The 12,584-nt window shown below is 31.6% G+C and overlaps 1 protein-coding gene across 1 annotated transcript in view; it reads left to right on the forward strand.

The window, feature by feature from the left end:
* The first annotated feature begins 252 nt into the window (after nt 1-252).
* Nucleotides 253-12,584, forward strand: part of LOC139527085 (protein HIRA-like) — a 54,713-nt gene continuing 42,381 nt past the window's right edge. Inside the window, exons 1-5 of the mRNA XM_071322354.1 lie at nt 253-443; nt 7,758-7,820; nt 8,594-8,704; nt 9,556-9,643; nt 12,139-12,230. Coding sequence (XP_071178455.1) covers nt 407-443; nt 7,758-7,820; nt 8,594-8,704; nt 9,556-9,643; nt 12,139-12,230 — 391 coding nt within the window. The 5' untranslated portion in view covers nt 253-406. The remainder of the gene's footprint in view (nt 444-7,757; nt 7,821-8,593; nt 8,705-9,555; nt 9,644-12,138; nt 12,231-12,584) is intronic.

The following is a 12,584-nucleotide window of genomic DNA, read 5'->3' on the forward strand; positions in this document are numbered from 1 at the left end:
ATACGAATTTTTGGAAACATAAGGGGTCAATTTATTTTTTAACAGCCATTTTAATCTATTTTTTTCTTTACCATTAGTATAATCAGATGATTTGTTTTCTATAAATTTGTTGTGTTTAATAGTGAATATACTTTCTTGTCGTTTATTTTTTCTTCTTGTCGCTTCTTGCCGCTTAATATCATCTTGTCCCTAATTACGGAGACCGATAAAAATGCGTGACAATAGCCACTGCCGAAACTGTATTCCCGTCCAAACCTCGTCGCAAACGGGATCAATTGCGTCAAAATGGCGGGGAGTTGAAAAGCAAAACAGTGGAAAAGAAAAAAAACTATTTATATTGTTTAAACACCTACAATACACAACGACATGTATTTCTATCCGTAGATTCATCAAGATAACCAATATTATGCGATTGACAAAACCTGGCTGGGTTCATCACGATGGCAAGTGATATTTAAAAAAAAAATATCTCCCTCAATCATAAATTTTATAGTTTGTTCTTTCTTTTGCAAACATTTTAATATGTCTATAAATTTGCATTCCATCAATTCATTTAAAGCATTTGTACCATTTAACTCCAATGGGAGTTTGGGAACACAGCAAAGTATGATATGCATTTAGTAAATGTCAGGACTTGAATTATGCTGTGGGGCGCCATATTCAATACACCTTATCGCTAATCCAGGCTGACCTCAGAATCAGTCCCGCTCGAACTATTGACGTCATACAATAATCACTTTTTTATTGTGGCGTCAGATATTTTGTATTATGACATCAAAATTTAACGGGAACCTGTGTGAAGTCCAGTTATGGCGGACAAAGCTTTCGGGTCGATCCGGCCCCACGTCGATCCGGCCCAAGTCGATTCGTCCCACGTCGATCCGGCCCATATGTAAAGTCGATCAGGCCCCAATAAAAAAAATATTTCTAAGGAATAAAAATAAATATATATTAATTGTAATTCATAAATGTTTATTATTTTTATTATAATGTTAAAGGTGTACGGTAAACAAATTAAAAAAGGCCTTTGAAAAATATTTTCCTTAGATGAGTATAAAACAACTAGGTTGATTATGTCTTTATTACAAGTTTTCAAGATTATTGGGTATAATTATATTAAAACATATATAAAAGAATTTAGACATCAACATTAATCAGCAGTAATTAGCATTTTCTTATAATTGTGATCCTAACAAGTTTCATCTTGTGTAACATGTAATAACAAATAGTTACATACATGAACGGTACAAGCCGATCCCCAAGCTGATACATATTAACTTTGTTTTTCTTAATTTCTTAAATTTTTTCAAATTGGGAAATGTTGTTTGATTTGCCAAATCGTTTCTAAAAAAAGTATAAAAGAGTGCTGATATTATATTACGTAACATTAATTAATCAGCATTGGATTGAATTAAGTGATTACGAGTGGCATTACCTTAGTTCACAATCATCAGACAACTGTTGAATAAACAAACCAATTATAGACTAATGATTCGATTAAATAAGTCATTATGATGCTTTAAATTTTATAGGTCCATTGGACTAAATATTTATTTAGCTATTCTGTGTGTGAACTGAATAAAATAAAAATCGCCATGAAATTCAAAGTAAAAGTTATCATGGAAAATAACTTCATAATTTAAAAATGTAGAAACTGCGATACAAACGGACACAATAACACTCATTTTCGTATCGATTTAAAATAGTTCTTTAACTTGTACTCCAATACTTCACTGACCTGTTGTCATCCATCATCGATCGGACACATTTTTCAAATTCCATTTATACTGTTAAAATTTGTGACAAATTCCACCAAAATCAATATAGTTAATTTATATTTTATCATGGGGCCGGAGCGACTTGGGGACGGATCGACGTGGGCGGGATGGACTTGGGCCAGATCGACTTTGGGCCGAATTGAATTGGGGCCGGAACGACCGGATACCGCGGACAAATAGTAATAAGGTGTATACTTCGGGGACCTCGGGTGGTGAAAGTTGCTCCAGACTTTGAACTTGACATCAATCTGTTATTATCTCTTTCGTTTGTATCTTCTTGCCAAGCAACCTTGTGTTTCTCTTCTAGTAGGTTGGCTTCCTCCACCATAAATTACATGATAACAGATTCTGACCGGTGTCCTACACTCCCATGTGTTGGTTGTAAATATGTTAGTGACTTCTTCTTCTTCTTTTCTGTAACTTTCTCCTACTAACATGACTAATGAGGAGCACATCCAATAAGGACAGTTTGTTGTCAGGAAACATATTTATTTTTGACTCCAAACTAGACATCCCCAGGGAAAAAAACGTGCCGCGCAGTTCAAAAAGTCGTTCACGTAGGTTCTCTTTCGACCCGATAAAATAAAACGAAACGATGTTCAGTAAAAACAAAGATAGTGATAGAAATAAAAATAATTTATTACATCATGAAATGGTACATAGGAAAGATAAAAGATTGACAAAAGGGAGAAATCTAATAACAATGGTCATTTTCCAGTTATATCAGTCACCGGAAAACAAAATGGCAGCCAAATAACGCTAAACTGGCATCTCTATTGTAGGGTATATACACGGGCATAATAATTTTAATCATTAATGATGCTTATATTACACGGGAAGAAATTGGTGATGAAATCCATTTAAGAATATCATCAATGCTTGCAAGTTCATGACATCTCTATTTCCAATTTAATCATGACGGCATGCAAACATATTTATCATCGGCAACATGCTACTTAAAAAAAAATAAGCCACATATTTTGGTGACATTTTTCACTAGTATCGGCTTCAAAAAGTGAAGTTGAGAATGTTCTTGCATATTACATATTGTTTATACGTCTATTTCAACTATGACTGTTTGGTTTTCATATACTTTGATTAAACAAAATCTGCCAAGTTGTTGATCGTAAAAGATAAATCTATGCCATTGAATGCAAATGGAATGAACAAATACTTTGAGGAAGTTATGACATTGTGACATCGTTATAGTTATCTTAACAATGTTTAAAGTTAAATACTGAATTTTCAAATTGACCATCAAAAATCACATGTTTAAATTCTAATATTTTTTGTACATGTTGTATTAAGGATAAAAAAGTTAGTATGTCCCAATTTCTCTATTTAACGAGATATTACACAATTACTGTCTTTTGATGAGGTAAATATGTGGTTTTATTGACTTTTGAAAAACTGATATTTACGGAGGACGACGAACCCCATATTTACCGAAACAAAAGACAGTAATTGTTTTATTCCATATTCCGAGGAAAGAAAATGTATTTGATGACAAACATATACCAAAACAAATTTTACATGAAACATTTTACCATAATGTTGCATGTAAAAGCGTGTGACGTTTAGCGCGGTGAATAACACTTTCTCAGGTGAATATGCTTTTTATGCCCCACCTACGATAGTAGAGGGGCATTATGTTTTCTGGTCTGTGCATCCGTTCGTTCGTCCGTCTGTCTCGCTTTAGGTTAAAGTTTTTGGTCAAGGTAGTTTTTGATGAAGCTGAAGTCCAATCAACTTCAAACTTAGTATACATGTTCCTTATGATATGATCTTTCTAATTTTACAGCCAAATTAAACTTTTGACCCCAATTTAACGGTCAACTGAACATAGAAAATGAAAGTGTGAGTTTCAGGTTAAAGTTTTTGGTCAAGGTAGTTTCTGATGAAGCTGAAGTCCAATCAACTTGAAACTTAGTACACATGTTCCTTATGATATGATCTTTCTAATTTTACAGTCAAGTTAAATTGTTGACCTCAATTTCACGGTCCACTGAACATAGAAAATGAAAGTGCGAGTTTCAGGTTAAAGTTTTTGGTCAAGGTAGTTTTTGATGAAGTTGAAGTCCAATCAACTTGAAACTTAGTACACATGTTCCCTATGGTATGATCTTTTTAATTTAATGCCAAATTAGATTTTTTACCCAATTTCACAGTCCATTGAACATGTATATTAATAGTGTGAGTGGGGCATCCGTGTACTTTGGACACATTCTTGTTTATTTAAAATCTGATTCATATAGAGAAACCTACTAAAATAATACCAATATGGAATAACATATGTTATTTGATCTCGAATTTATTCTGTAATATTAAAATACATAATACAATAGACCTGTCCTATATATTGTTGCACATGCGCAAATATCACTGTCCAAAACAGTGGTCAGAAACTTACAAGCATGTCTATTTATTTTACGGAATCGGGTCACAATATGAAATTTAGACAGATTGGCCATGTTTCTGAAACTATTCATCAATTAACCCTTTCGCCAATGAGTCCCGGTTTACCGGGTTTCACGCTTCAGACAGCTGACGATGAGTCCCGTTTTACCGGGATCGGAATACATCTTTTATGTTTCCCGCTCAAAACAGTGCAAACATGAGTTATCTTTCTTTAATGAATACCTGGATGAAAGTGTAAACATGGCGCTTCCGTTTGTTGAAAACCGTGTCAAAATCAGACGAAATTTACGAGAATTTGAAATGAGGGAACATTTTTTTTGAAAGAATATGGAAGAATTGAAGCCAAACTAGTATACTTTTTTGACGTAAAATGTCGTTTTATGTACAAAAAACTTGGAATGGACATCGTTCAGTGTGAGGAATTTGTACAACCTCATAAAAATTTTCAAAATTTTGCCCTTTTGGGTTTAAAAATTACGATTTGGGGTCGAAGAGCAGAATTTTGAGAATTTCACCTAGATAATGCTGAAAATTTGATAATTTGAATATTTTATGAATAAAAAATTATCAAAACATGAACAAAACTGTGAACATGGTTTTAGTGAATGAAATAAATACACAAATAACTACAAACAAGTTTTTATTGACATTTATTGTGAAGATCTCCCACTTGAGTAATAGTAGCCAGGGAAGCCATTGTCTCAGAGTAGCTTCTCTCTGGGCAGCAATCGGTGAAAGGGTTAAGTATATCAGACTGTTTGCAAAAAAGTAAAGAATAGTTCCATTCACCGTGGATAACATTTGTTGGAAGGTTTTGCTTTTTTCCTTGTGTTTCGAGTTAGGGTTACGAACTTCCAATCATCGAGGATACATGTATTTCACTGTAAAATGCACATATCATACTAAAAGTTTTCATTCTCCATAACACATCTTTTTATACGACCGCAAAATTTGAAAAATTTTTCGTCGTATATTGCTATCACGTTGGCGTCGGCGTCGTCGTCGTCGTCCGGCGTCCGAATACTTTTAGTTTTCGCACTCTAACTTTAGTAAAAGTGAATGGAAATCTATGAAATTTTAACACAAGGTTTATGACCACAAAAGGAAGGTTGGTATTGATTTTGGGAGTTTTGGTCCCAACACTTTAGGAATAAGGGGCCAAAAAGGGCCCAAATAAGCATTTTCTTGGTTTTCGCACTATAACTTTAGTTTAAGTGAATAGAAATCTATGAAATTTTGACACAAGGTTTATGACCACAAAAGGAAGGTTGGGATTGATTTTGGGGGTTTTGGTTATAACAGTTTAGGAATTAAGGGCCAAAAAAGGGCCCAAATAAGCATTATTCTTGGTTTTCGCACAATAACTTTAGTATAAGTAAATAGAAATCAATGAAATTTTAGCACAAGGTTTATGACCACAAAAGGAAGGTTGGGATTGATTTTTGGAGTTGAGGTCACAACAGTTTATGAATTAGGGGCCAAAAAGGGGCCCTATTAAGCATTATTTTTGGTTTTTGCACCATAACTTTAGTATAAGTAAATAGAAATCTATGAAATTTAAACACAAGGTTTATGACCATAAAAGAAAGGTTGGGTTTGATTTTGGGAGTTTTGGTCCTAACAGTTTAGGAATAAGGGGCCCAAAGGGTCCAAAATTGAACTTTGTGTGATTTCATCAAAAATTGAATAATTGGGGTTCTTTGATATGCCGAATCTAACTATGTATGTAGATTCTTAATTTTTGGTCCCGTTTTCAAATTGGTCTACATTAAGGTCCAAAGGGTCCAAAATTAAACTTAGTTTGATTTTAACAAAAATTGAATCCTTGGGGTTCTTTGATATGCTGAATTTAAAAATGTACTTAGGTTTTTAATTATTGGCCTAGTTTTCAAGTTGGTCCAAATGGGGGTCCAAAATTAAACTTTGTTTGATTTCTTCAAAAATTGAATAAATGGGTTCTTTGATATGCCAAATCTAACTGTGTATGTAGATTCTTAATTTTTGGTCCAGTTTTCAAATTGGTCTACATTAAGGTTCAAAGGGTCCAAATTAAACTAAGTTTGATTTTAACAAAAATTAAATTCTTGGGCTTATTTGATATGCTTTATCTAAATATGTACTTTGATTTTTGATTATGGGCCCAGTTTTCAAGTTGGTCCAAATCAGGATTCCATATCAAGTATTGTGCAATAGCAAGAAATTTTCAATTGCACAGTATTGCACAATAGCAAGAAATATCTAATTGCACAATATTGTGCAATAGCAATTAATTTTCAATTGGAGTTATCTTTCTTTGTATAGAATAGTAGTTGATAATATATGTTGGAAATTTGCCAGACATGACTATGATGTCATTTTCTATTTTTATTTGCCAATAACTTTATGTAAATAACTTCATTGGAAATTTGCCAATATAAAATGTTGCTGATGAAGCTTTTTTTCCTTATCTTATCTAAAATGTTTTAGATAATGTATGTTGGAAATTTGCCAGACATGACTATGATGTCATTTTCTATTTTTATTTGCCAATAACTTTATGTAAATAACTTCATTGGAAATTTGCCAATATAAAATGTTGCTGATGAAGTTTTTTTTATTGTTTTATACAATAAACAATGTATATTCACTTTTACTACCAACCAATCTTTACCATTCAGTGATAACAAGCACTTTATTTTACATTTTAATATTTTATGATGTATTTAAAAGAGTAGTTATTGTTGCAAACTCCATTAGAAATTTGAATTGATATCAGTTTTGGAAAAAGGGAAACGGGGATGTGAAAAAAGGGGGGGGGGGGTTAAATTTTTCTCATTTCAGATTTCATAAATAAAAAGAAAATTTCTTCAAACATTTTTTTGAGAGGATTAATATTCAACAGCATAGTGAATTGCTCAAAGGCAAAAAAAACTTTTAAGTTCATTAGACCACATTCATTCTGTGTCAGAAACCTATGCTGTGTCAACTATTTAATTTTAGATTTAAATAAGAAGAAATCTTTAATTGATTTGTAAAATCTTGACATTTGTTTTGTGTAAAAAAACCCATGTAATGTCAAAAATTTGATCACAATCCAAATTCAGAGCTGTATCACGCTTGAATGTTTTGTCCATACTTGCCCCAACTGTTCAGGGTTCGACCTCTGCGGTCGTATAAAGCTGCGCCCTGCGGAGCACCTGGTTACATGATAAAATGTTAAAAAAAAAGACAAAAAGAAGAGGTTAGCAACAAAAATTTTAATTTAACGTCAAGGAGTCTTACAATTTTTAACAAAAAATAATGATAGTGAGTCATTTCTTTATTCTTTGATTTTGTTAAGCCACTTCTCAATTCTTTCTCAAGGATTAGTTCATTATGTACGCTCTTAGAAATTGCTATATCCTTTACAACATACTTGACATAGTTTAAATGATTTAATTGCCAATTAAATGAATTATCATTAAATCACCAATAGAATATTTCATTTAACATTGTTTAACAACATTTTAAAAAATTCCCGAATTTTTACTTATAAAATTTAAAATATTTTTATAAATACATCTAAAAATTTGTATTTTGTAGGTAAGCCAATATTCTCCATAGACATTCATCCAGATGGATCAAGATTTGCAACCGGGGGACAAGGTAAAGAAATTGTAAAAAATAAGAGTAAATCTCTGGTTGAGTATTATACATGTATCATGCATTAACAATGATACAATGATAAAATTGAGAATGGAAATGGGAAATTTATCAATGGGTCTTCAACACAGTGAAAAAATCTATGTCAAAGTTCTAATTCTAATTCTATTTATATTTTTGCTGACCTGTTGAATATTTTAATTTTTTAAAATCAACGTTTGGTTCTTTTGATCTCAGTTAGTCACATTTTCTTGCTTACAATGTACCGCTGAAATTCCTATTGTGACAATACAATGTAAAGTCATGAAAAAAGGCATTAATGTCAAAGAAATAGACACATCCAGTGGCGGATCCAGAAGGGGGGTTCCAGCGGTTGGAACCCCCCTTTTTTTTGGCCGATCTATGCATTTGAATGGGGACATATAGTTGGAACCCCCCCTTTTTAAAATGGCTGGATCCGCCCCTGCCATCTTATTGCAAGTGGTTTCAAAAGAACAATTGAAAATGTCTGCATATCGTCAAACATTTATTAGAGAAACAGATTCCACGACCAAATCTCTTGCAAAAGGATATTTATTTCTCTTTACTAGACGGTTAAATTTAAAATATTTAAACCGCCCTGCAAAAGTAAAGTCTTAAAACTTTTCTCTACTCGGAGCACACAAATTGTACTGGAAACACCAAATTTAATTATTTAATTGGTTGATTTCTGAATGCTCAAAAGTCTAATGACAGCTAGGGCTGGTCACAGTCAAGACATTTTTTTGTATTTGTAGGTGATGATACGGGAAAAGTTGTTATTTGGAATACAGCCCCTGTCAGAAATGAGGCGGATGAGAAAGATAAAAATGTGCCAAAAATTATCTGTCAGATGGACAATCACATTGGTAAATATAAACAAGTCTTTAAATAGCTGACTAGGCTATTTTGGCCTTGATCATTGTTGAAGCCCGTGGTGATACCGTTAGTTTTCAATTCTATGTCATTTGGTCACTTGTGGAGAGTTGTTTTGTTGGCAATAATACCATGAATACCACATCTTCTTATTTTCATATTTAAAGATTTCTTTAGTTACATCGATTTCAGATGTGGAGAGAGCTCTAAAATACTAAATTGAACTTATAACTTTACACTTGAAATATTTTCAAGACATATTACTGTATTTCATGAGAAATTTGATGCACACAATCCTGACAATGTACAGCTATACATATTTTGAAGAAAACTATTCTCTATGTTAGATATTTTCATATTTACATCATAGGTATAAGGGCCATATATATTCTTTCAAAATAAGACAATAAAAAAGATAAAATGAATGAAGTGAATATAAACATGGTTTAAAAAAATTGGACGGACTATTATGCTATGTACAATATGACACATGAATTGAATTTATTTCACAAATATGTGTATAATTGTATTTTGATAAGTGTATTTATCAATCCTTTTGAAATACAGATCAAATGTCCATGCTTAACTGACCAAAATTATTCTACCTTCTGTTTTTGGAACATAGGGATGTGTCATAGTGATACACACCTTTCAAACTTTTGAATGCAGATATTTCATTGGCTAATGTAATAATAACCTGAACAGAAACAACAGTGTTGTCAGATCTTTAACCTTTGAACCAGGGTCACATGATCTGAATTCTAATATTAATCAGATTGTATATATACTATCATTTAACTATCAAATTGATTTCTACTGTAAATTTGGATATTCTGATTTTCAGCGTGTGTGAATTGTGTTCGATGGTCTAACAATGGAAAATACCTAGCCTCTGGAGGAGACGATAAACTAATAATGATTTGGCAAATCAGGTAATGTAGTCAGTACAATGCACTACAAGATATGGTGAAATAAGTTCTAAGGAAATGTTTCTTGCTTTAAAGCCTTTATACATATTAGTTATAAGCTCATTTGCCTGCAATAGTCATTGCAAAACTTCTGTTATTACTTAGCATTTTATAGTAAATTTTGAATAAACAAGAATGTGTCCCCAGTACACGGATGCCCAATCCACACTATCATTTTCTATCTTCAGTGGACCATATAAATGGGGGAAAGTCTCTAATTTGGCATTAAAATTAGAAAGATCATATCATAAAGAACATGTGTACTAAGTTTCAAGTTGATTAGACTTAAAACTCCATCAAAAACTACCTCAACCAAAAACTTTTAACCTGAAGCGGTACAGAGAGATGGATGAACGGACAAGTAAACGAATGGATTGACGCACAGACCAGAAAACATAATGGTCATAAATGGGGCATAATATCCTTTGAAACCATAAGACAAGTTTGCACCGAACTTTGTCTGAATGATTCCTAAGATATATTAAAATGCCATTTTCATGACCAAGCATGATCTTCAGAAAATAGAAATTAAACATTATCTTCTTTGTCCACAGTTGTGCTACCGATGACCATAAGTCCTTTGTATAGTTAGTCATGTTAGTCCGTGAATCTTTCTCTTTCAAATTTGGGAGAACAGTTAAGTATTTTCAATGTTGTCATTAGTATGATTATTCTCATTTCGCCTTAGCTGTCAAAATTATTATAAAAAAATAATCCCATTTCGCCTTACTACAAATTTTCAGGTTACAAAGAATAAACTAAGGCGAAATGGGAACTTGTGTAAACAATGGAATTACGTTATTCTTTGTTTGTATTGTAATTATGTTTGATATTTGTTATATTAATGCCAAAATCTGCCTTGAAATACTTTTTAAAAAGATGGGTTTTTTTTGTCGTCCCAATGTCTCACTTTTTGAATACTTCTTTTAAGAGTGGCTAATATTTTTTTATTTTTTTTAAATTCAAATTAGGAAACTAATAAATATACACGTAATATAGAATCGCACGAGAGAAAAGCACTAAAAATCTTATCAGAGCCTTTTAAAGCTGACTATGCGGTATGGGCTTTGCTCATTGTTGAAGGCCGTACGGTGACCTATAGTTGTTAATGTCTGTGTCATTTTGGTCTTTTGTGGATAGTTGTCTCATTGGCAATCATACCACATCTTCTTTTTTTATATAATAGATAAAAGCACAAGAACTATTTACATAAACATAAATAAATATTATTATATGGACTTAGTTTTCCCAAATTACATTACTTATAGTCTACAGTTAATGTATTTAAAACATGTATAAAATAAAATATTCCATTTTTCAGTATTTTCTTATAAATGGACTTAGTTTTTTGTGCCAGGAAACATTACATTAACTCTGCGGTTAAAGTTTTTAAAAAAAGAAAGAAATTTAGTTACAATTTTGTTCTTTTTTTCCTCTTATTTTCCTTATAAATGAACTTTTCTTCCAGTTAGTAACATTACATATAGTCTGCAGATAAAGTTTTTAAAACATTTATTAGATTCAAAAACTATCCTGGGTTTTTACCAAACTTAGACAGAAGCTTCTTTCAATCAAGAGATAGTATAGAGAGGAATATTTTTATTAATTTTTTTTTGCAAATAACAGCAAAAGTAGGTGAGACACCAGGTTCCGTGGAATCCTTACAAATTAATTACATGATAATTAGCACATTTTTTATTCGTAAATATTTTTTTATTATTAAAGTTTCTGTTAAAAATTAAACAAGTCTGTGGGAATACCTGTTTTTTTTTTTCTTCCTTTAAACTTTTTGTGTGTTGCATAATGTAAAGGATAATTAACTAAATTATTTTCTAACTGCATAAAATAAAATGAAAATTTTCAACTTTTATTAAATATGATACGAACAATATTTCAAGAGAAGCAACTTTCCTACTCAAATGTAGATTTTTCTGATTTCACAACTTTTGAAATAAAAAAAAATAGTCACTTTTATTATATAAAAATAATCATTCAAGAGAAACAATTCCCTAATTACATGTTGTTTAAATGGCTATAAAAACACAGAGAATTAATTTGTTTATTTAATATTTTTATATAAATTCACATTTTGCCTTAGTTCAATTCCCATCTGGCCTTAGTATATTTTTTACCTTTTTTACCTGGAATTCACAGTTAAGGCGAAATGAGAACACACCATTTAATCAAACATGTTGGTAAATTTTCAATTTTCAATTTGTCACTTGATTAGCATTTATACTTTCCCAGCTTTATGTTTTGATTAGTTCAGTCGTCAGTTCCATGTTTAATTTATCCCTATACAAATGATAGTTCAAATTTTCTGCCATTTGTAGTTTGGCAGAACTACTAATTAAGATTTATTAATATGCATGCATGAAATATTTGCTACTGGATGTTAAGCAGACAGCAATCAATCTTGATTCACATAACTTAACATAATATTGTAATTATTATTTCAGGTACAGTGGATCAACGTCCACCATGTTTGGGTCTGACACTAAAAACCAAGAACAATGGAGACCATCTATAACACTCAGGGGACATTCAGGAGGTAATACATTATTTTAATTAGGCAATATAGAAAATGTGTACTGGCCTAAACACATTAGCAATTTGTATTAATTACTTCAGCTTAATGCATCAACAGATTTAAGAGATTTTTAATGTATGATCTGAGCTTTTAAAAAGGGCAGGGTAACTGTTAGCTCAGAGGGCACATTAAGCGCGATGGACAACAATTTTAGGGCACTTACTTAACATAAACAGGCAATTTCAATAAAATGGATTCATTTAAAACATACTAGTTTAATACTATAAAAGGACATATACATCTGTAATCAATCATTAAAACAAATTGTTAAACAAGAAAAAGTGTTTAAAACATATATATATGAAATATTTAAAA

The sequence above is a fragment of the Mytilus edulis genome, chromosome 6, assembly GCF_963676685.1.
Source record: "Mytilus edulis chromosome 6, xbMytEdul2.2, whole genome shotgun sequence".
Lineage (NCBI taxonomy): Eukaryota > Metazoa > Mollusca > Bivalvia > Mytilida > Mytilidae > Mytilus > Mytilus edulis.